At 38.8% G+C, this 26292-nt stretch overlaps 1 protein-coding gene across 8 annotated transcripts in view; it reads left to right on the plus strand.

The window, feature by feature from the left end:
* Window positions 1–26292, plus strand: part of LOC105477237 (Fraser extracellular matrix complex subunit 1) — a 488217-nt gene that overhangs the window by 421313 nt on the left and 40612 nt on the right. For all 8 annotated transcript variants that reach the window (XM_071093546.1, XM_071093541.1, XM_071093547.1 and 5 more), the window contains 5 exons: window positions 1216–1376; window positions 1799–1946; window positions 8425–8630; window positions 16364–16520; window positions 19555–19755. In XM_071093546.1, coding sequence (XP_070949647.1) covers window positions 1216–1376; window positions 1799–1946; window positions 8425–8630; window positions 16364–16520; window positions 19555–19755 — 873 coding nt within the window. The remainder of the gene's footprint in view (window positions 1–1215; window positions 1377–1798; window positions 1947–8424; window positions 8631–16363; window positions 16521–19554; window positions 19756–26292) is intronic.

The raw sequence follows: 26292 nt of genomic DNA on the forward strand, positions 1-26292 counted from the left end.
TCTTCAAAGTTTCAGTGTCTTCATACAGTGAAACTTTCTCATTCATGTAACAGCCCAAAGCGATCAGTGTGCAGGTCACTTTCATATGGTATTTCAGAGACCTAGGCTCCTTTCCCACTTGTGGCTCCACAAAGGTCTTGAAATCTTCTGTATGCTGCAGGCAGATGTACTGCTGGCAGAGGGGCAACAGCTATACTGAGTGTCTCCTGATCTGGGCCAGATCAAGGCCTTTCACCTCTATGAAGGGATATGGAGGAGCACTGGGAACAGATATTTTTGAGCACTTACCGAACGCCAGGCACCATACCATGTATGTTCCATGCATTCTCACTTAATCTTCTATGGAAGAGAGAACATTATGTAAAAGAGCAAATGGAGGCCTGGAGAGGTTAAGTCAGTCATCAATGATTAAGCAGCTAATATCGTGGTAAGGCTAGATTCAAACCCAGACCTTTCTACTATCGTATGTTTCTTTTCCTATACATCAAATGCCCAGCCATAACTACATTACACCTCACAGCATATTGGCTAGAAAATGTGGTGATTGGAAATTGTAGAGTTTTCATGAAGCTTTTCTCTGCCCTTGATTGTGAAAATAGCTAAATATCTTTAGGACACTACAAAGTATGATGTCACAGTGGACAGGAAGATGAACTTCATTCGTAAGATGAGTAATAAGCACATGCGGTTTTAAGTCATGACATGTACTTAGGTAAAAGAGAGAAATCAACCCAGTTAGGAACATTTAATTAGAAACATTCAGCTTCAGGCTCCAAAGAGTCCCCTAGCTGGGTCCTCCTTAATTGACTATTTTCTGACACATCCCTGAGGCCCCAGGCTCTAAGTTTCTTCTCCCTGAATAGGTTTGAGACGTTTTGCAATAGACTCTTCTCTCCTTAGGTGCTGTATTTTCCTGTGAGCAGTCTCCCTTGTGAAGCCACAACAGCCTTCTCCCCTAAGGGTTCTCTCTAACACCACCTCCATGAAGCCCTTCTCTAGGTCTCCTCTTGATCCTAGTGTCAGTGAAAAGACAGGTAGTGACACCTCTAGGCCTTCACCTCAGATGGGCCATAGGAGCATCACTGAAGCTGTATTAGACAAGCTGAAAGGGCTAAAAGCTGCCACTATTGCGGTGAGGGAGAACATCGTTCTGAAAACCTCACTGCTTTTCTGGCTCAAAGTTGACCATTAAAATCTCTATGAATCTTAATTCAGGCACAGTAAAGATTCCAGTTATCCGCCATGGTACTGACCTCTCTACTTTCACATCTGTCTGGTGTGCAACGCGGCCCTCAGACCCAGCTTCTGCCACACCGGGAGTTGACTACGTTCCCAGCTCTCGGAAGGTGGAATTTGGGCCCGGTGTCACTGAACAGGTGCGTTTACAGCAGTCCAGACTCCACAAGGTCGACAGGTCGGTTTGTGAATGTTGTCTTTAGTTTGCTTCCCAAGCTCTCTAAACTCCCCTGGCAATATTCCTATCTTTCCTTTCTTTAAAAACACACACATATAAACAAGAGAGTAACTTAGGAGGGGATCTTCTAAAAACTCTCCTAGTGACATTTTTAGCATTAAATATCCAGCTTTACAGATTCAGGATATAAACTATACTCGTTTGATATAAATGTCTATAAACAAACTCCGAGCGGCATGTAATAAAGAGATCAGCATGTTATGGATTAGAAAATCTTACTTTAAAACCACCAAAGAAAGACAAGTTGTGACCTTTGCCCTAGTTAAGGCAAATGGAGATGAGGTGGTGGGTCCTCTGTAAAGTTTGCTTTGATTTTTCTTCTAGTATTGCACCTTGACTATCTTGGATGACACTCAGTATCCAGTAATTGAAGGACTGGAGACATTTGTGGTTTTCCTCAGCTCAGCACAAGGAGCCGAACTGACCAAACCCTTCCAGGCAGTCATTGCAATTAATGACACATTCCAAGATGGTAAGAGATTGGGGATGCCAGCTGGTAGTTCCAAATATATTTCTATTTTTTCTTTAATGTCCACACATGTGACATTGGAACTCATTCACGTTTTCATTCAAGAAATATGTGTGTGTACATGTGTATACGTGAGCATTTGCACTTTTACATAGCAGAGTAAGTAGATGTGAGAGAGAACCATTGATGTCTCCGGTACTCTGCCAGACACAAAGAAATGTATAAGCCTTGGGCCCTGTCCTCAAGAAGCTCAATGTCTCACTGTGGAATCAGAGCCTTAAAGAGAGAAATTTGAATAAATTATGATAAATTACCTAATGGTACTATACATCCAGCACTATGGGAGCAGAGGGAACTGAACAGGAACTACAAGTGGGTGAAATTATAGATTTCACCAAGGAGACTGTATTTAAGCAGAGTCTTCAGGTGTGATAGGAGTCTATCTAATGGATAATAAAGGAAAACCTATTTCGAATAGAGAGATATAGTAAATACAACGTATAATGTCTTGAAAGATGCATATTTGGGGAACAGACCCTCACTTTTGCTTTGAGCATGGGAGGGGGTGAATAGAAGAGTGGAATGGAAAGACAGATTGGAGTCAAGTGCTGAGAGGCTGTATGATCCAGCCTAAGGACTCTATAAGCAAAGGGTAGCGGGGGATGCTTATAAGCAGAGGAGTGATGTGTTTTTTTATTTTAGAAAACGAATATTGGCAGTGTTGTAGATGATGTGCAGGAATGAATAGATGCAGTCACTGCTGAAGATGTAACCTAAGTAACATGAGGAAAAAGCAGGAAAGGCGGCCGGGCGCGGTGGCTGAAGCCTGTAATCCCAGCACTTTGGGAGGCCCAGGCGGGCGGATCATGAGGTCAGGAGATCGAGACCATCCTGGCTAACATGGTGAAACCCCGTCTTTACTAAAAAATACAAAAAAACTAGCCGGGCGATGTAGCAGGAGCCTGTAGTCCCAGCTACTCAGGAGGCTGAGGCAGGAGAATGGTGTAAACCCGGGAGGCAGAGTGAGACTCTGTCTCAAAAAAAAAAAAAAAAAAAGCAGGAAAGGCTCGTTGCTTCTCAGAAGAACTGATGAAATTAGAATTATCAGAACTTCAGGATCCACTGTGTGGATTCTAGAGTTGGGTGGAGAAGATGAAGTCAAACCTTCCACCTAAAGCAGCAGGAACCTTCATTAGCATCCCCAGAGATTGACCATAGAGCCCATGATTAAACTCCTAATGGCTGAGAAATCCTCAAAAAAGGAACAAGAAGCCAAATCGGATAATCTTTGATGTTTTTATTTATTCTTAAATCATTTATTTCATGTATATAGTAGTAAACAATTCAAATGGCTAAAAGGGCATGGCAAAAAAAAATGGCAAATGGCAAATGGCAAAAAGACTATGAAAATTAAATCTTCTTTCTATCCCTATCTCCCAGTCCCCTAGTTCCCCTCACTGGAGACAACCATTTTAACCAGTTTTTTGTGTGTTTATCCTTCAGGAGAAAAAAAAATTATATATATATATAATTATATATATATACACACACACACACAACACACACACACACACACACACACACACACACATATGCATGCATCCAAAATGATGGTAATTTGTTTTAGAGCCAGGTTTATGAAGGCACAGCTTACATAAATGAAAGTCCATCGTCCTTAGTGTACAGTTCTATGAGTTTTGACAAATGCATACAGTGATATGCCCACTACCACAATCAAGATGTTGAACAGTTCTAACACTCTACAAAATTCTCTCATGCCCGTTTGTCATCTGTGTCTCCTTAGTCACCAGGCCTGACAACCACTAATCTGTTTTCTGGCCCTAAAGTTGTGCCTTTTCCAAAATTTCATAAAAATGTAATCATGTAATATCTACCATTTTGCATCTGGTTTCTTTCACTAGAAAATGCATTTGAGACTCATTCATGTTATTCCATATGTGAGTAGTTCATTCCATTTATTGCTGAGTAGCTTTTCATTGTATGGATATACCACTGTTTGTTTACTCACCTATTGAATGACATTTGGGTTGTTCAAGGTTTTGATGTTTAAATTGCATTGTTTTCCTACTTTTATTGTATTGTTGTAGATTCTGGACAAAGATTTATATTTTGCAAATATTTTATCCAAGTCTGTTGCTTGTCTTTTTTTCTGTAAACAAACGACCTAAGAATACTCATTTTTCATTTTGAAGTAGCCTCATTTATCATTTTTCTATTATGGATCATATTTTTAGTGTTGTATCTAAGAAATCTTTTCCTAACCCAAGGTTACGTAGATGTTCACCTGTTTTCTTACAGAAGTTTTATAGCTTTAAGTTTTACATTTTGGTTTGTGATTCACAAAATGGTAACTTTTACACCATGAACAAGATTATGACACTTATATTATCTCATGTTGCATGTTACTTCAAAGTTTACAAAGCAACCCATTTAAGCCTTATCTCACTTGCTCATAACCCCATGCTCTTTCTTCTGTTTCTATTTAGTGGATAAGGAAACTGAGAATCAAAGGAAATAGGTCACCCAATGTCTAGTATCTAGAGGAACGAGCATGCATTCTCAGACTTTTGACTCCAAGTTCATCCTCCTTGCATTATGCTACATGGTTTTATTTGGTGTAGAAGTAGAATCAGTGGCAGTTTTATTTCTTAGTAAACAAGAAAGTAAAACAGAAAGAAGAAAATTCAGCTATATTTTATATTCTTGGAGTGGTTTCTTATTCTTTTCCATGAAATGACCATTAATTTCCCTCTGATGAAGTGGAATATGAATACAAAGTCAGAAGTCCTGAAATATAATCCTAGTCCCACCACTTCCTAGGTCTTTGGCCTTAGGCCAGAAGCTTAAGGTCACTAAGCCTCATTTTGCTCATCTATAAATAATGAAAATAACTACCTTACAAGATTGTTGTGAGGATTAAATTAGATAAAGTATGTGAAAATACCTACTGTAATACATGGCACACAGTAGATGTTATTACATGTTGATTTCTTTTCTTCCTGACATACCTGTCATTATCACACTTACCAACGAGACTCCAGTAACACATAGAGTCCTCATTGATCAACACAGAAAATTATATTTAAATATTTTTCAGTATTTTATTGATGAGCAGTGGGTTTGTCAACTTAGGAAACTGATATGTTAAGCAAAAAATTTTCTTTTTCTTTCAGAGAAGCTATAGCAATATGTGTTTAATCAATAACTTATCCCAGAGAAAGAAATCCCAAAACTTATTTCAGTAACCCAGTGTAGCATTCAGTATTTACTTCTTCTGATTATCTTTCTTCCTAGAAATAATGAACTTTGGTTGAGTCCATTCAGTGTGAACATTCTAGGGTAGAAAGATCTTACGTATTATCTCTAATCCTTACAACAGACCTTTAACTGGTGAAACCAAGTTTGAATAATTTGAGTAGAATTACACAGAGAGAAGGTGATGAAGCTGGAGTTAAAATCCAAGTCTGTTCTAGCCAAGTCCAGTCTTCTGGTTTCATATCCTACTATGCCGACCCTTCACATTTCAGTTTCAGCTGGCTACTGCCTTCTATATAACAATGCTAACCGTCACATAAGAGTCTTACAAAGTCAACTCTCAGCCTTCTGCAGTGATCTTAGCTCCTTTCATTCTTTTCCCACTAGACTGATTTCAGGATCTTAAATCATCTAAGTAGCTCATCTTATAACATTTACCTGTTCTCACCTGCCTTTGCTGTGCTAGTACCTGGAATTAGACTAGGGTTTGGGCATGAGTAATGCTGACTGGGCAACATTAGAAAGTCCTGTAGCTGCTACGGCACCACACTCCTGTGTGTGCATCTGTGGCAAACATACTCATTAACTCATGAAACAAAGGCAAGATTTATCCTAAATGTCTGACTTAACGATTGCCAGTAAAGAGGCTATTGCATTCCAGGCACTGGCATTTACATTCACTTTATCAGTTACTAAGAAGATTAGCGAGGTAACAGTGTTTATAGGACATTTTCTATACCTAGCACTGGTGATCAACATGGTATGGGCTACAGAGTAGTGGAGAGCAGAGTCCCATAATCTATTTTAGGATCCAAGACTTCCATAAATAAAAAGATAACTGTAGCTTGGCCATGCACAATAAGTGTTCTATGAGCAGTGCTGACAGAAAATGCATTATACCCAATGTGAGCCCACACGCCATCAGCAGGTAACCTCCATTTCATATTGACTCAGCCCATCAGTGTGGAAAAAGAGGGGCCCTGCAGTCAGAGGAAGCTGATTCTCAGAGCCAGTGCTATCACTGCCTGAGGATTATACTGCCTTATGGGGTTGCTGACAGAATAACATTAAATAATATGTATGAAAACCTTTAACACAATGCCTGACTTACAACACAAATCCCCTGTGCTAAATCTCTTCCTGAAACTCCCCTTGTTGTATATGTCTCTTGCCTCAGTCTCCCACTGGTCTGGGGTCTTCTTAAAGGAAGGGATTGTTTCTGGGCAGGTAATTAGAAGACGTGTCCACTTCCTTTTCTCTTTCTCTCTCTCTCTCTTCTTTTTTTTTTTTTCTTTTTTTTTTTTTTTTTTAATGGCAGACAGGGATAGAAGTGAGAGTGAATGTCTCGTTAAAAAGGAAAAAAATAGTATTTTATAGCTCAAGATGAATTTGCAGTTGATTAATGCATGACCAAACCTAAACATAACCACTTCAGCCTTTAACTTTCTCATCTGACTTGAGGCCTGTCAGGCCAGAAAGAAAAAACAGTCTAAAGCTTCAGATCCCTGCTTGTGTTGCTTTTTCCCTGGCAACAAGCTTCCTTCTTGTCCTCCTATGCTGGGTGGTGTCACTGCCATCCACCTTTTAAAAGCAGCACAGGCCATTTCACTAGGTTACAGAGCCCTAACTGGTTAGGCCTAAAGTTGTTAATTTTCCTTTAGGTATAGTGTTCTTTTAAGCGGTATCATCTGACTTTTCATTTAGCAATGATTAGTAACTATTAAGCTTAGTTCATGTGATGGGATGGTTTTATTTTTGCCAGGACCAACAGTTCTGGAGTCACAGAGAGTTTTCTATACATTGACTTGGAGAATGCTTGGGTGCTTATCACCTCTCCTCTCATTCCCCCACCTCCCCCAGTCCCCAAACACACACCTTTCCTTCCTTTCTGGATTGGTGGGGTGTGTCCAGGAGGTAGCCAGGAAATTGGTGATTACAGCTAACCCAAAGACTAATTCTGACCCAGGAGGCTTTCACATATGATTCTTTGCCTTGTTCATGAATAAATTAATAACCAGCAGTCAACAAAATGTTAACCTCAGAAGGGCAAATGCCTTAATACAGAGCATTACAATAGGCATAGCAGGAAAACAAAATGATTCTTCATATTGAGAATTCTGGAGTTAGGAAGAAAATAGAAACCATAATATATTAATTCCTACCAAACTTTGAGTTCTCGCTATAAACCAGATACTATATTGAGTACTATGCATTTATTATCTCATTAAATTCAATTCTATCAACAATTCTATATTAGATATTAATATTTCCAATTTATATATGAAAAATATTCCAAAGTTTGGAAAGTCTAAGTAACTTGCCCTGTATCACACGACTGGTAAGTAGAAGGGCTGGGACAGAAATTCAGGTCTGTTTCCTCCTAAGTCCTTGTTTTTAACCATGATTTGACTGTAGTCTCATCCTTAAGTCAAAGGAGGATTTGAGTTATAAAAGAAGAGGCATCTAGTGCGTGCTTATAGTCCCAGCTACTTGGGAGGCTGAAATTTAGTCTATGGACGTGCTTTGTTTGTCCCAAATAGTTTTGGCTTATGCAAAATTTCTTTTCACTATTTTATTTGTTTGCTATTTTTGAATTTAGGAGCTATGTCATAAAAATCCACATCTCTGACTTCATTTGGAAATAAGATCTGACAACAAAAGACTGGAGCTTTTCAAACATGGCCTGCTCTTTCCTTTACACTCATGTCCCCCTCTTCCCTATTATCTCTGTGGCCCCAAGACCAATGTGAGTGGCCATTTAGCACCAGACTTGCACTGCTGTTTTCCTTACTGTAGCCCTAGGAGGACAGTGAAGTCTTTTGAGTACCCAAGTAGCAATCAAAATTTTTCTTACACCATCAAAATTTTTCTTACACCATCAAAATTTTTCTTACAATTATCCTATTTATTGACTTGCATTACCTGCTCATATTTGAGATGGTAACTGCATTTTGAAGTTGTACAAAGATAGGTACAAAATTGATCTGTTCTATTTCATTGGATGCACACTTATAGTAGAAGCAGTTCCCTTGTCCTGAGAGCAACCATGCTTTGGAATCTGCTTACCACCTGTGATTTGTCAGCCTACCCTGGGCTTTGGTGGAGCTCACCTGCCAAAGTAGCTGCTGAAGGCTGACAAGGACCATGGCCACTGCTTCCCTGTCTTATACGAATGGTGACTTTGTCTTTCTGTCTGCCCACCCAGTGCCCAGCATGCAGTTTGCCAAGGATTTGCTCCTAGTGAAGGAGAAGGAGGGTATCCTGCATGTCCCTATCACTCGGAGCGGAGACCTGAGCTATGAGTCATCAGTGAGGTGCTATACTCAGAGCCATTCCGCTCAGGTCATGGAGGACTTTGAGGAGAGACGAAATGCAGACTCTTCACGGATTACATTTCTGAAAGGGGACAAAGTAAGTGGATTGCTGGTGGCTGAAAGATGGGATTCTCTTCTTGTCTTTATTTGTCTGTAATGAAGTCATTTATATAAATTCCAAAAATTCTCAGAATTTTCATACTATGGTTGACCCTTGAACAACGCAGGGGGGAGGGGTGCCAACTCCTGACATAGTTGAAAATTTGTGTATAACTTTTGACTCACACAAAACTTAACTACTAATAACCTACTGTTGACTGAAAGCCCTACCAATAAATAAATAGTTGATTATCACATTTTTATGTGTCATATGTATCATATACTACGTTCTCACAACAAAATAAACTAGACAAAAATGTTATTAAGAAGAGAATATTAGGAAGAGAAAATATATTTACCATTCAATTAGTGGAATAGTGGATCATCATAAAAGTCTTCATTCTCATTGTCTTCATTCTCATTGTCTTCATATTGAATAAGCTGAAGAGAAGGAGGGAGAGGAGGGTCTGTCTCAGGAGTAGAGAGACAGAAAAAAAATCCATATCTAAGTGCACCAACACAATTCAAACCTGTGTCATTCAAGGGTCATCCATAATTGATAATATTTTTAATGATGCCATCTATTCCTCCTTTGGCTCCCACTTACAATCAAATACACATATCATTGGTCGAGCTGAGAAGTTTAGCCGATGTGTGACATATCTGGAACTTAGCAGAATCAAATGAGTTCTGCTCTTGTTACCACCTCTTAATCTCAAACTATGTTAGAGATGAATATACTCCACTAATGTTACTTTGAGAGCAAGAGACAGCCCTCTACCTGGACCCCTGTCCCAGGGAAACATACATCCCAGTATAGGACCAAATAGGCAGATGTTGAGCAAATTCAAGTCAGCAGAGTATTCTCTTGACAATGTACATGAAATCTCATGCATATGCACCTGGAAACTCACTACTAAAGCCAATGGAAAGCAAAAAAAAGCAGGGGCTGCAATCCTACTCTCTGATGAAACAGACTTTAAACCAGCAAAGATAAAAAAAGACAAGGGCATTACGTAATGGTAAAGGGATCAATGCAACAACAAGAGCTAACTTTCCTAAATATCTATGCACCCAATACAGGATCACCCAGATTCATAAAGCAAGTTCTTAGAGACCTACAAAGAGATGTAAACGCCAACACAATAATAGTGGGAGACTTTAACACCCCACTGTCAATATTAGATCAAAGAGACAGAAAATTAACAAGGATATTCAGTATTCGGGACTTGAACTCAGCTCTCGACGAAGCAGACCTAATAGACATCTACAGAACTTTCCACCCCAAATCAACAGAATATACATTCTTCTCAGCACCACATTGCACTTATTCTAAAGTTGACCACATAATTGGAAATAAAACACTCCTCAGCAAATGCAAAAGAACAGAAATCATAATAGTCTCTCAGACCACAGTGAAATCAAACTGGAACTCAAGATTAAGAAACTCACTCAAAACCACACAACTACATGGAAACTAAACAACCTGCTCCTGAATGACTACTGGGTAAATAATGAAATTAAGTCAGAAATAAATAAGTTCTTTGAAACCAATGGGAACAAATACAACATAACAGAATTCCTGGAACACAGTTAAAACCATGTTTAGAGGGAAATTTATAGCACTAAATGCCCACAGGAGAAAGTGGGAAAGATCTAAAATCGACACCCTAACATCACAATTAAAAAGAACTCGAGAAGAAAGAGCAAACAAATTCAAAAGCTAGCAGACGACAAGAAATAACTAAGATCAGAACAGAACTGAAGGAGATAGAGACATAAAAAACCCCTCAAAAAAAAAAAAATGAATCCAGGAACTAGTTTTTTAAAAAAGATTAACAAAATAGACCATTAGCCAGACTGATAAAGAAGAAAAGAGAGAATAATCAAATAGACACAATAAAAATTGATAAAGGGGATATCACCACTGATCCCACAGAAATACAAACTACCATCAGAGAATACTATAAACACCTCTATGCAAATAAACTAGGAAATCTAGAAGAAATGGATAAATGCCTGGACACATACACCCTCTCAAGACTAAACCAGGAAGAAGTTGAATCCTTGAATAGACCAGTAACAAGTTCTGAAATTGAGGCAGTAATTAATAGACTACCAACCAAAAAAAGCCCAGGACCAGATGGATTCGCAGCTAAATTCTACTAGAGATACACAGAGGAACTGGTACCATTACTTCTGAAACTACTCCAAACAATAGAAAAAGATGGACTCCTTCCTGACTCATTTTATGAGGCCAGCATCATCCTGATAACTAAATGTGGCAGAAACACAGCAAAAAAAATTTCAGGCCAACATCCCTGATGAACATCGATGCAAAAATCCTCAATAAAATACTGGCAAACTGAAACCAGCAGCACATCAAAAAGCTTACTCACCATGATCAAGTTAGCTCCATCCCTGGGATGCAAGGCTGGATTGGCGTACACAAATCAATAAACATAATCCATCACATAAACAGAACCAATGACAAAACCCACATGATTATCTCAATAGATGCAGAAAATGCCTTCGATAAAATTCAACACTTTCGGGATAAAAACTCTCAATAAACTAGGTATTGATGGAACATATCTCAAAATAATAAGAGCTATTTATGATAAACCCATAGCCAATATCATATTGAATGGGCAAAAGCTGGAAGCATTCCCTTTGAAAATCTGCACAAGACAAGAATGCACTCTCTCACCACTCCTATTCAACATAGTATTAAATGTTCTGGCCAGGGCAATCAGGCAAGAGAAAGAAATAAACAGTATTCAAATAGGAAGAGAGGAAGTCAAATTGTCTCTTTTTGCAGATGACATGATTGTATATTTAGAAAACCCCATCGTCTCAGCACAAAATCTCCTTAAGCTGATAAGCAACTTCAGTAAAATCTCAGGATACAAAATCAATGTGCAAAAACCACAAACATTCCTATACACCAATAACAGACAAACAGAGAGCCAAATCATGAGTGAACTCCCATTCACAATTGCTACAAAGAGAATAAAATACCTAGGAATACATCTTACAAGGGACATGAAGGACGTCTTCAAGGAGAGCTACAAACCACTGCTCGAGGAAATAAGAGAGGACACAAACAAATGGAAAAATATTCCATGCTCATGGATAGGAAGAATCAATATCATGAAAATAGCCATACTGCACAAAGTAATTTATAGATTCCTTGCTATCCCCATCAAGCTACCATTGACATTCTTCACAGAATTAGAAAAAACTACTTTAGATTTCACATGGAACCATAAAAGAGCCCATATAGCCAAGACAATCCTAAGCAAAAAGAGCAAAGCTGGAGGCATCACACTACCTGACTTCAAACTATACTACAAGTGTACAGTAACCAAAACAGCATGGTACTGGTACCAAAACAGAGATATAGACCAATGGAACAGAACAGAGGTTTCAGAAATAATGCCACACATCTACAACCATCTGATCTTTGACAAACCTGATGAAAACAAGCAATGGGGAAAGGATTCCCTATTTAATAGTGTTGGGAAAACTGGCTAGCCATATGCAGAAAACTGAAACTGGACCCCTTCCTTACACCTTATACAAAAATTAACTCAAGATGGATTGAAGACTTAAACGTAAGACCTAAAACCATAAAAACCCTAGAAGAAAACCTAGGCAATACCATTCAGGACATAGGCATGGGCAAGGACTTCATGACTAAAACACCAAAAGCAATGGCAACAAAATCCAAAATTGACAAATGGGATCTAATTGAACTAAAGAGCTTCTACACAGCAAAAGAAGCTATCATCAGAGTGAACAGGAAACCTACAGAATGGGAGAAAATTTTTGCAATCTATCCATCTGACAAAGGGCTAATATCCAGAATCTACAAGAAACTTAAACAAATTTACAAGGAAAAAACAACCCCATCAAAAAGTAGACAAAGGATATGAACAGACACTTCTCCAAAGAAGACATTTATGTGGCCAACAAATGAAAAAAGAAAAGCTCTTCATCACTGGTCATTAGAGAAATGCAAATCAAAACCACAAGGAGATACCATCTCTTGCCAGTTAGAATAGCGATCATTAAAAAGTCAGGAAACAACAGATTCTGGAGAGGATGTGGAGAAACAGGAATGCTTTTACGTTGTTAGTAGGAGTGTAAATTAGTTCAACCATTGTGGAAGACAGGGTGGTAATTCCTCAAGGATCTAGAACCAGAAATACGATTTGGCCCAGCAATCCCATTATTGGGTATATACCCAAAGAATTATAAAACTTTCTACTATAAAGACACATGCATGCATATATTTATTGCAGCACTGTTCACAATAGCAAAGACTGTGAACCAACCCAAATGCCCATCAATGATAGACTGGATAAAGAAACTGTGCCACACATACACCATGGAGTGCTATGCAGCTATAACAAAGAAAAAGATGAGTTCATGCCCTTTCCAGGGACACGGATGAAGTTGGAAACCATCATTCTCAGCAAACTAACACAGGAACAGAAAACCAAACACCACATGTTCTGACTCATAAGTGGGAGTTAAACAATGGGAACACATGGACCCAGAGAGGGGAACATCACATGCCAGGGCCTGTCTGGGTGGTGGGGGGTTAGGGGAGGGATAGTATTAGGAAGAATACCTAATTTAGATGACGGGTTGATGGGTGCAGCAAACCACCATGGCACATGTATACCTGTGTAACAAACCTGCATGTTCTGCACATGTATCCTAGAACTTAAAGTATAATAACAAGAAAAAAAAAACTCACTAGCAAACATGGCTGCACCAGAATTAAAGCCTGCAACCTCAGTGTATGTCAAAACTGTGTATTGAATCAGAATCACATTTTCCCCATTTTAAAATCTCAGTTTCAGGTGATTGAGTCAATTGTATCCCTTGGTTCAAGGCACACATCCTCATTGGTCAATACTAAGCCCTTCTCTTACTTTTGTTTTTTTTTTATTCATTTTATTTTACCTCCACTCTCCAGCCACATTCTTTTCCCTGCTCATCAATCTATTGTGTTTAATATGTATCTGTTCACTTGTATTTCTTCTTAAATGCTTATTGTTTTATGTATACAGTTTTAATTTCTAAAATTGCTATTGTCCTCTTTTTTCATCTTTTACTGTTTCCACTCAGCGATATTTTGAGATCTGTCTATGTTGTTTAGGTGTACATGTAATTGGTTGCTTCTAACTGTTACATGATATTTTATGGTATATGTCTTAGTCCATTTGCATTGCTATAAAGGAATACCTGAGGCTGGGTAGTTCATAAAGAAAAGGGGTTTATTTGGCTCACAGTTCTGCAGGCTATACAAGAAACATGGTGCCAGCATCTGCTTCTGGTGAGGGCTTCAGGAAGCTACCACTCATGACAGAAGAGAAAGGGGAGCAGGCATCATCACATGGCGAGAGGAAGGAAAGAGAGAGGGTAGGGAAGGGTCAGACTCTTATTAACTACCATATCTTATGGGAATTAAGAGAATTCACTCAACCCTGTGAGAATGGCACCAAGCCATTCATGAGAGAACTGTCCCTATCACCCAAACATCTTCCACCAGGCCCCACTTCCAATAATTGGGGATCAAATTTCAATAGGAGATATGGAGGGGACAAATATTTATCAGCATCTGTCTGTAATATTTTACCCATACACTCTTAGCAAGAGACAGTGAGGAATCTCAGTGATCACACCCACCAGCTTCCTGACACCTGTCATCACAAATAATGCTTCAGTGCACATCTTCATACATGTCCACTTACAGACTTGAATGAGAATTTTCTTGGATATATAATCAGGAGCAAAATTATAAACTATAGGACATGCATATACTTAATTTGAAAACCTTGTGTTGGAATACTTTCTAGAATGTCACTAGAAGTGCATGAGGGTAGTTATCACCCTATATTCTCTTCAAAACGTAGCATTACTTATCTTTTGAATTTTTGCTAATTTAATAGGTATAACATTATATCTCATTTTAATTTGTAATTCTTTAAGTACTAACCTTTATATGCTTGTTAGCTTATTGGGTTTCCAATAAGCATATAAGCTTATTTGTGTCCTTTGTTTCTTATTTCATTGTATTATCTTTTACTCACTGATTTGTAGTACTTTCTTATATTTCCCAAATATTAATTCCTTGCCAGTTTTAGACATTTTAGGTATTAATAACACCTTTTATTTTTCTCTCACTTATTTATTACCTTTGACTATGGTGTTCTTAGCTGACCAGAAGTCTTCAATTTTGAAATAATCAAATGTATCCAGTTTTTGCCTCATGATTAGTCTTTTGAAGTTTAGCATAAAATATACCCATCACAGATCACCCTAGATTCTTCCTCGGTTCATCATTACTACAAAAATAAAAGTGATAGCTTCCTTCTTTGGAGCACTCATGACATTTACACATTTACAACTCATAAAAGACTGTCTTATTTATATATTTTATGGGAATTTTACTGGTGACAGGTTGAAATGTGTTTAAAACACATCAATATATTACAGATACCATCTTCAGATTTGAGTCTACATGTCTGTATTTGTTTTCAGTTCAAAAGAGAATCCTCTGCTTATCCAAGAAGTAGTTTTTAATTTAATAAAATTATAAAGAAAATACAGTCTAGTAATCTGTGTTACCCACACAACAATCTATCATTATTCTTAAGCACATTTTAGAAGCTTTATTATTATTATTATTATTTTGCTTGCTAAGCATATGCTTTGAAACTTGTCATTCACTAACTTTTTTTTTAAGATCTAAAGAGTCACTGCTAACTTCATGCTTTCTATAAGGAATTCTTATACAAAAGATGTGGTAGACGAAAAAAAAACCTTCTTCGGGGACTTAAAATCAGATTAGCAAGTCACATATAAATGTTCACTGGGATATTCTCTCACCATTTAGTGTGACTTAGGAAGTGTGAGAGTGAAACTTCTCTCTACTCATATATCCTTTGCAACATGTTAGAATAGTGAATTTAAAATGATCCAACTAAAAATATCCTCCTTCGCATCACGTGACTCTACCATTGAGGCTGCTGTGTTATCTGAAATGTTGTGACCATATTTTACATTTTCTCAAAAATACAGTCCTCAGTAGGGAATATTCTGTTGAGAAACACTTGTTTTTTTTCCATCAAACAGGGATTTAGATTGTGGTCTCAGAGTTTCTGTACTCAGCAGTTTTCAGATGAGATATCATTTGGCAGCAGATTTGAAAATTCTCTAGCATTTAAAGGTATCTTTAGCCTAACACAAAGCCTTTCTGATTTCCTTATAAGGCTTCAATTTTTACAAAGGAAAAGAAGTGTTACTCAGCTCTCCAGAAAGTTTAATCAGTATGTTAAACCCTCATCATCAGAAATCTACCTATTTTAATATGTGAAAATGTATTAAGCAGCCCAGAAGAAATGTGGGAAAGCACACAGATGTTCTACATATGCTTTTTAGTGGGTTTTTTTGTTGATCTCGTTTTTCATAATCCATCTCCAGTAATTAAAAATGACTTGGCATGTGTCAATACAAGTCTTTACATATAGGTAGGTCCCTCTGAAGCATGAACTGTTAAATTTGAACATTTTGTTTTACAAATAAAACTGGATCCTTTTGAATTTGTGTTGACTTTTTGATGCAAAAAAGAAGAAAAATAATTTTCTAGGAAAACCAAGCAAGTCACTGATATCTTACCGCAAATTTTAATCTGTCTTGTCCCATTGGCTCTAGGTGAAGAACTGTACAGTCTATATCCACGATGACTCCATGTTTGAGCCAGACGAACAGTTCAGGGTCTACCTCGGGCTTCCTCTTGGAAACCACTGGAGTGGAGCTAGAATTGGAAAGAATAACATGGCCACCATCACCATATCCAATGATGAAGATGGTAACAGAAGAAATTATCTTTAGTTACTCTTAGGTTGAGGGAACATAAACTGATGTTTAACTAATTATTAGTGTTTTGAAAAATAAAAGTGCTTTAAGAACGCCTACCGATAACATTCTCTGAATATTTATATAAAATGTTGATAGCAAATGATCTCCCTCTACAGAGGTCCAAAAAATTCATAGGTATTTTTAATATCATTATTCCCTACCACAGTGCTAGGAGATACAGAATGATTGTGGTTAAAAGCTGAGATAGAAATGCTAAGACAGAAAATAAAAACCATTTAAGTCACTGCAGTTCAGGAGCAGGACTGGAAATACAGTTGGAATCAGTGGAATCCAATGAGCTGATTTAAAACACTGCCACCTTCCTGGAAAAGTCTAATTTTTCAGGTTTCTCCTCTCTAATTGATTTGGCCTACTAACCTAAAGAAATCCTTAAGCTCTATAGTCAAGTGTTAGCCAAGAATGACCCAGTCACCAAGGAAGACAAAACCTGTTTCAAACTGTGACATAATTGTTTCACTAAGAAAGATATTTTAATGAGTGAATGGATAATAACATTACAAATAGTGGTAGCTGTTTTTATTGAATACTGCATACCAAGAACTATGCTAAGCATATTTTATTATCTTATTTAATAGTGGCAGGAATTTCTTGAGGTTGGCACTATTATTTCCATATTTTGAATAAAGAAACTGAACCTCAGCAAAGCTGTATAATTTGCACTCTTAGTTACACAGCTGCAAACAGCAAACCTGGGTGTGAACTTCATTCTGTCTGATTCTGGAATCTATACTCTTAAGTATCACTAACTACTCTAAGAGTCTCAGTGACTCTTAGGGTTCCTAGTGAAAAATCAGTAACTAACTTGGACATTCGATAAAATCAGAAACTCCAGTCTGGAAGTTGAATTAGTCCTTGACTCCGGGAGACTCAAGTTCAGATCCCGAAGTGAACCTCTCCCAGGTACACAGAAAACCCATCATTGAGGCTCAGGGAAATAAGATTTATACTCTGCTGCAACTAACACAAGAACAGACAACCAAACACTGCATGTTCTCTCTCATAAGTGGGAGATGAACAATGAGAACACATGGACACGGGGAGAGGGATGGGGAGCTAGGGGAGGGATAGCATTAGGAGAAATACTTAATGTATGTGACAGGTTGATGGCACATGTGGCTTGTAACAAATCTGCATGTTCTGCACATCCCATGTTCTGCACATTTATCCCAGAACTTAAAGTATAATTTAAAAAAAGGGCGGGTGCAGTGGCTCAGGCTTGTAATCCCAGCACTTTGGGAGGCCAAGGCAGGTGGATCGATCACCTGAGGTCGGGAGTTCAAGATCAGTCTGACCAGCATGGAGAAACCCTGTCTCTACAAAAAATACAGAATTAGCCAGGCGTGGTGGCATGCACCTGTAATCCCAGCTACTCAGGAGGCTGAGGCAGGAGAATCGCTCAAACCCGGGAGGCGGAAGTTGCGGTGAGCCGAGATCAGGCCATTGCACTCCAGCGTGGGCAACAAGAAGGAAACTCCTGTCTCAAAGAAAAAAGATTTATGCTGTGCTGCAGTGACCCTCCTAGGTTTCAAAGAGCATTCTTATTAAAAACTATAAAACCTCAAATGAGGCTCATCTTCTACAGTAAGAAAGATTTGACTTTCCGAGAGGGAAAGAAAGGGAAATAAATATAAAAAGTAGAGCTTTCTGGCTGGGTGCGGAGGCTCACGCCTGTAATCCCAGCACTTTGGGAGGCCGATCACGAGGTCAGGAATCGAGACCATCCTGGCTAACACAGTGAAACCCCGTCTCTACTAAAAATACAAAAAGTTAGCCGTAGTGGCCGGCGCCTGTAGTCCCAGCTCCTCGGGAGGCTGAGGCAGGAGAATGACGTGAACCCGGGAAGCGGAGCATGCAGTGAGCTGAGATCGCGCCACTGCACTCCAGCCTGGGCCAAAGAGTGAGACTCTGTCTCAAAAAAAAGAAAGTAGAAATTTCTGCCATATTCTATGATATACTCAAAATGGTATAAAAGTTATTACTCTCAATTTTTCCATCTTTTAATCTCTCTCTACCACCACCCCACCCTTCCCCATGAGATATAATAGAAAAGAAGGCATGATTTGAATTTTTTGGTAAAAATCAATATATTATCTTATTTATTTATTTGATATGGAGTTTTGCTTTGCCGCCCAGGCTGGAGTGCAGTGGGGCAATTATGGCTCACTGTAGCCTCGACCACCAGGGCTCAAATGATTCTCCCATCTCAACGTTCTGAGTAGCTGCGACCACAGGCATGTGCCACCATGCCTGGCTAATTTTTTAATTTATCTGTAGAGATGAGGTCTCACTATGTTGCCCAGGTTGAATATATTATTAATAATTTCCTAGCAACAGGATTCCATTAGGAAATCTTGTGTTCCTGAATTATCCTTGTAGCCAGTCGCTGAAAGGACCCATACTTACCTATATAGCTTGTGGGAAATTAGGAAAAGCTGAGGATGGGGAGGTGAGAGCACTAAGAGGAGGGGGTCCAAAGGACCAGAGGTGAGGGGTGGACTTGGTAAATTTAAGTAGTATGTAAATGAGATAAATTACAAACCTTTGAAATTCATATCTCATGAATGAAAAGTTGATTTATGTGATAGGTATTTGTCTAGGGCCTACTATGTCTCAGTCCCTTGATAAACTGTTCAAATTTTAAAACATTCTGTGAGCTGTAGTGCCGAGACGGAAACTTGGACATCATGAATTTCGAAGTCGCTACAAATAATTCTACCCATTATATTGTTTTTAATAAGGAACGTGTGAGACATAACTCCTGCAGAATCACAAATAAATATCTTTTTCCAAAGCATTGTTTAACAGTAAATACTGATTGAGTTTTATGACTGCAAGCCATTTTGCCTTCATATTGTTAACTAATGTGAACAATTTCCTCTTGTCATTATAAGGTGTTTTCCTGGAAGTCTGAATCCTTTGTGCTATTCTAACTGGCTCTTGTTTTCCTAATCACGTTTCCTTAGCCCCCACCATTGAGTTTGAAGAAGCTGCATACCAGATCCGGGAACCCGCAGGCCCAGATGCCATTGCAATTCTGAACATCAAGGTGATCCGCAGAGGGGATCAGAACAGGACCTCCAAGGTTCGCTGCAGCACGCGGGATGGCTCTGCCCAGTCTGGTGTGGATTATTACCCAAAGAGCCGAGTTTTGAAGTTCAGTCCTGGTAATTGAATGCCAACCTCAACCTCTGGGTTTTACTTAATAGAGGGGCAAAAATCTTGTATTTGAATAAAGGAATAAACAGATAAATGAAAAAGGAAAACAGTAGTTCCAATAGCATAAAGCATTTTTAAGCACACATTTGAGATTGCAGGTCAAATTTCTAATTTGTAAAAATGACATGGGGAAAAAAGAAATAGGTCTCTTACTCTAGACCACACTGGGCATTTTGGTTCATTTAAAAGGATTTTTTGTTAGCCTAAGATTTGGTTGAATGATAGGACCACTAGCTTAAAAAAAATATACACCTAACTGGCACCATTCAACAAATATTGCTGCAAAGTGCTGTGCTGGGTCTATAAGGGATTACTACATCTGAAAGGCACAATCCCTGCGTTCAAGTGGTTTAATATCTACTAGGAAACAGGACACCCAGTTTCGGACTTCCCAAAACAAAATTTATATGGAGATGAGTTTGGGAAAAGAGAGAGATGGAGTTCAGGTCATAGATCACAGCTTAAAGGTCTGTGACCTTCCACTCTCCCCCTTCCAGAGGACGTTTAAGTATTAATCTGATGGGGAGAATAAGACAGGAAAAGGGTTGAACTGTATGCTAGGTTTTTTCATAGAACTTTCTGAAACCTAACTGGTATAGTTCCTGAAACCATTTGCAACATTGCCAGAGGAGGGCAACAGTGCTATGGGAACTTTTCAGAGCTGTCTTGGCAAGTGGAGGGAGAAAATGATGCCCTCAGAAATGATGGGGGTTGAAGGGGGAGGGTCTCTATTTTCTCTCCCCACACCAGAGCTTTAAAGGGCTTCTGGCTCCATCCCATCTGTGTCTGATTGATGTTTGCTGGAAAGCGAGATGCTTTCCTTCCATATCTCCACACGGACCAGTCTTTCACTTTTCTGCATGAGGATCTGGGGAAAGGATAGGTCTAGAGGGAGCTTAGCCCAGATGTCTGTAGACTACGAAAGGGGCTTTAACTTCACTGAGGTATTTGCATCTTCAGAAACTCACCTTACAAAAAAAGGAAGTGGGTCTTTTTTTATATATATACTTTAAGTTCTAGGGTACATGTGCACAACGTGCAGATTTGTTACATAGGTATATGTGTAGCATGTTGGTTTGCTGCACCCATCAACTCGTCATTTACTTTAGGCATTCCTCCTATTGCTATCTCTCCCCCAACCCCCCACCCCCCTACAGGTCCTGTTGTGTGATGTTCTCTGCCCTGTGTCCAAGTGTTCTCATTGTTCAATTCCCACCTATGAGTGAGGACATGCAATGTTTGGTTTTGTGTCCTTGTGATAGTTTGCTGAGAATGATGGTTTCCAGCTTCATCCATGTCCCTGCAAAGGACACAAACTCATCATTTTTTATGGCTGCATAGTATTCCATGGTGTATATGTGCCACATTTTATTAATCCAGTCTATTATTGATGGCCATTTGGGTTGGTTCCAAGTCTTTGCTATTGTGAATAGTGCCACAATAAACATATGTGTGCATGTGTCTTTATAGTAGCATGATTTTTAATACTTTGGGAATATACCCAGTAATGAGATCGCTGGGTCAAATGGTATTTCTGGTTCTAGATCCTTGAGAAATTGCCACACTGTCTTCCACAATGGTTGAACTTTTTACACTCCCACCAACAGTGTAAAAGCATTCCTATTTCTCCATATCCTCTCCAGAATCTGTTGTTTCCTGACTTTTTAATGATCGCTATTCTAACTGGTGTGAGATGGTATCTCATTGTGGTTTTGATTTGCATTTCTCTGATGGCCAATGATGATGAGCATTTTTTCATGTGTCTGTTGGCCACATAAATGTCTTCTTTTGAGAAGTGTCTGTTTAAATCCTTTGCCCAGTTTTTGATGGGATTGTTTATTTTCTTCTTATAAATTTAAGTTCTTTGTGTATTCTGGATATTAGCCCCTTGTCAGATGGATAGATTGCAAAAATTTTCTCCTATTTTGTAGGTAGCCTGTTCACTCTGATGGTAGTTTCTTTTGCCATGCAGAAGCTCTTTAATTAGATCCCATTTGTCTATTTTGGCTTTTGTTGCCATTGCTTTTAGTGTTTTAGTCATGAAGTCCTTGCCCATGCCTATGTCCTGAATGGTATTGCCTAGGTTTTCTTCTAGGGTTTTTATGATTTTAGGTCTAACATTTAAGTCTTTAATCCATTTTGAATTAATTTTTGTAAGAGGTGTAAGGAAGGGATTCAGTTTCAGCTTTGTACATATGGCTAGCCAGTTTTTCCAGCACCATTTATTAAGTAGGGAATCCTTTCCCCATTGCTTGTTTTTGTCAGGTTTGTCATAGATCAGATGGTTGTAAGTGTGTGCTGTTATTTCCAAGGCCTCTGTTCTGTTCTACTGGTCTATATATCTGTTTTGGTACCAGTACCATGCTATTTTGGTTACTGCAGCCTTGTAGTATCGTTTGAAGTCACGTAGTGTGATGCCTCCAGCATTGTTCTTTTTGCTTAGGATTTTCTTGTCAATAAGGGCTCTTTTTTGGTTCCATATGAACTTTAAAGCAGTTTTTTCCAATACTGTGAAGAAAGTCATTGGTAGCTTGATGGGGATGGCATTGAATCTATAAATTACCCTGGGCAGTATGGCCATTTTCACAATATTGATTCTTCCTCTCTATGAGCATGGAATGTTCTTCCATTTGTTTGTGTCCTTTATTTTGTTGAGCAGGGGTTTGTAGTTCTCCTTGAAGACGTCCTTCATGGCCCTTGTAAGTTGGATTCCTAGGTATTTTATTCTCTTTGTAGCAATTGTGAATGGGAGTTCACTCATGATTTGGCTCTCTGTTTGTCTGTTATTGGTGTATAGGAATGCTTGTGATTTTTGCACATTGATTTTGTATCCTGAGACTTTGCAGAAGTTGCGTATCAGCTCAAGGAGATTTTGTGCTGAGACAATGGGGTTTTCTAAATATACAATCATGTCATCTGCAAACAGGGACAATTTGATTTCCTCTTTTTCTAATTGAATACCCATTATTTCTTTCTCCTGCCTGATTGCCCTGGCCAGAACATTTAATACTATGTTGAGTAGGAGTGGTGAGAGAGGGCATCCTTGTCTTGTGCTGGTTTTCAAAAGGAATGCTTCCAGTTTTTGCCCATTCAATATGACATTGGCTATGGGTTTGTCATAAATAGCTCTTATTATTTTGGATATGTACCATCAATACCTAGTTTATTGAGAGTGTTTAGCATGAAGAGATGTTGAATTTTATTGAAGGCCTTTTCTGCATCTATTGAGATAATCATGTGGTTTTTGTCATTGGTTCTGTTTATATGATGGATTACTTTTATTGATTTGTGTATGTTGAACCAGCCTTGCATCCCTGGGATGGAGCCAACTTGATTGTGGTGGATAAGCTTTTCGAGGTGCACTGGATTTGGTTTGCCAGTATTTTATTGAGGATTTTCGCATCCATTTTCATCAGGGATATTGGTCTAAAAATCTCTTTTGTTGTTGTGTCTCTGCCAGGCTTTGGCATCAGGATGATGCCGGCCTCATAAAATGAGTTAGGGAAGATTCCCTCTTTTTCTGTTGTTTGGAATATTTCAGAAGGACTGGTACCAGCTCCTCTTTGTACCTCTGGTAGAATTCAGATGTGAATCCATCTGGTCCTGGACTTTTTTTGGTTGGTAGCCTATTAATTATTGCCTCGATTTCAGAGCCTGTTATTGGTCTATTCAGAGATTCAGCTTCTTCCTGGTTTAGTCTTTCGAGGGTGTATGTGTCCAGGAATTTATCCATTTCTTCTAGATTTTCTAGTTTATTTGCATAGAGGTGTTTATAGTATTCTCTGATGGTAGTTTGTATTTCTGTGAGATCGGTGATTGGTGGTGATATTCCCTTTATCATTTTTATTGCATCTATTTGATTCTTCTCTCTTTTCTTCTTGCTAGTGGTCTATCCATTTTGTTGATCTTTTCAAAAAACCAACTTCTGGGTTCCTTGATTTGTTTGAAGGGTTTTTTGTGTCTCTATCTCCTTCAGTTCTGTTCTGATCTTAGTTATTTCTTGCCTTCTGATGGCTTGTGAATTTGTTTGCTCTTGCTTCTCTCATCCTTTTAATTGCGATGTTAGGGTGTCAATTTTAGACCTTTCCTGCTTTCTCTTGTGGGCATTTAGTACTGTGAATTTCCCTCTACACACTGCTTTAAATGTGTCCCAGAGATTCTGGTACATTGTGTCTTTGTTCTCATTGGTTTCAGATAACATCTTTATTTCTGCCTTAATTTCGTTATTTACCCAGTAGTCATTCAGGAGCAGGTTGTTCAGTTTCCATGTAGTTGTGTAGTTTTTGGTGAATTTCTTAATCCTGAGTTCTAATCTGATTGCACTGTGGTCTGAGAGACAGTTTGTTGTGATTTCTGTTCTTTTACATTTGCTGAGGAGTGCTTTACTTCCAATTATGTGATCAATTTTAGAATAAATGCAATGTGATGCAGAAGAATATATATTCTGTTGATTTGGGGTGAAGAGTTCTGTAAATGTCTATTAGGTCTGCTTGCTGCAGAGCTGAGTTCAAGTCCTAGATATCCTTATCAACCTTCTGTCTCGTTGATCTGTCTAATATTGACAGTGGGGTGTTAAAGTCTCCCATTATTATTGTGTGGGAGTCTAAGTCTCTTTGTAGGTCTCTAAGGACTTGCTTTATGAATCTGGGTACTCCTGTATTGAGCATATACATATTTAGGATAGTTAGCTCTTCTTGTGGAATTGATCCCTTTACCATTATGTAGTGGCCTTCGTTGTCTCTTTTGATCTCTGTTGGTTTAAAGTCAGTTTTATCAGAGACTAGGATTGCAATCCCTTCTTTTTTTTGCTTTCCTTTTGATGGTGGATCTTCCTCCATCCCTTTGTTTTGAGCCTATGTGTGTCTCTGCACATGAGATGGGTCTCCTGAATACAGCACACTGATGGGTCTTGACTCTTTATCCAATTTGCCAGTCTGTGTCTTTTAATTGGGGCATTTAGCCCATTTACATTTTAGGTTAATATTGTTATGTGTGAATTTGATCCTTTCATTATGATGTTAGCTGGTTATTTTGCCCATTAATTGATGCAGTTTCTTCATAGCATTGATGGTCTTTACAATTTATCATGTTTTTGCAGTAGTTGGTCCCAGTTGTTCCTTTCCATGTTTAGTGCTTCCTTCAGGAGCTCTTGTAAGGCAGGCCTGGTGGTGACAAAATCTCTCAGCATTTGCATGTCTGTAAAGGATTTTATTTCTCCTTCACTTATGAAGCTTAGCTTTGGCTGGATATGAAATTATGGGTTGAAAATTCTTTTCTTTAAGAATGTTGAATATTGGCCCCCAGTCTCTTGTGGTTTGTAGGGTTTCTGCCAACAGATCTGCTGTTAGTCTGATGGGCTTCCCTTTGTGGGTAACCTGACCTTTCTCTCTGACTGCCCTTAACATTTTTTCCTTCATTTCAACCTTGGTGAATCTGACAATTATGTGTTTTGGGGTTGCTCTTCTTGAGGAGTATCTTTGTGGTGTTCTCTGTATTTCCTGAATTTAAATGTTGGCCTGCCTTGCCAGGTTGGGGAAGTTATCCTGGATAATATCCTGAAGAGTGTTTTCCAACTTGGTTCTATTCTCCCCATCATTTTCAGGTATACCAATCAAATGCAGATTTTGTCTTTTCACATAGTTCTGTATTTCTTGGAGGATTTCTTCATTTTTAATATTTTTTTCTCTAAACTTGTCTTCTCGCTTTATTTCATTAATTTGATCTTCAATCACTGATATCCTTTCTCCCACTTGATCAAATCGGCTACTGAAGCTTGTGTGTGCATCACGAAGTTCTCGTGCCATGATTTTCAGCTCCATCAGGTCATTTAAGGTCTTCTCTACACTGTTTATTCTAGTTATCCATTCATCTACCCTTTTTTCAAGGTTTTTAACTTCCTTGCGATGGGTTAGAACATGCTCCTTTAGCTCGGAGAAGTTTGTTATTACCGACCTTCTGACACCTACTTCTGTCAACTAATCAAAGTCATTCTCCATCCAGCTTTTTTCCATTACTTATGAGGAGCTGTGATCCTTTGGAGGAGAAGAGGCACTCTAGTTTTTAGAATCTTCTACTTTTCTGTTCTAGTTTCTCCCCATCTTTGTGGTTTTATCTACCTTTGGTCTTTGATGCTGGTGCCTATAGATGGGGTTTTGGTGTGGATGTCTTTTTTGTTGATGTTGCTGCTATTCCTTTCTGTTTGTTAGTTTTCCTTCTAATAGTCAGGTCCCTCAGCTGCAGGTCTGTTGGAATTTGCTGGAAGTCCACTCCAGACCCTATTTGCCTGGGTATCACCAGTGGAGGCTGCAGAAAAGCAAATATTGCAGAACAGTAAATATTGCTGCCTGTTCCTTCTTCTGGAAGCTTCGTCCCAGAGGGGAACATGCCTATATGAGGTGTCTGTCGGCCCCCACTGGGAGGTGTCTCCCAGTTAGGCTACACAGGGGTCAGGGACCCACTTGAGGAGGCAGTCTGTCTGTTCTCAG

This window comes from Macaca nemestrina, chromosome 3, assembly GCF_043159975.1.
Source record: "Macaca nemestrina isolate mMacNem1 chromosome 3, mMacNem.hap1, whole genome shotgun sequence".
In the NCBI taxonomy this organism is placed as follows: domain Eukaryota; kingdom Metazoa; phylum Chordata; class Mammalia; order Primates; family Cercopithecidae; genus Macaca; species Macaca nemestrina.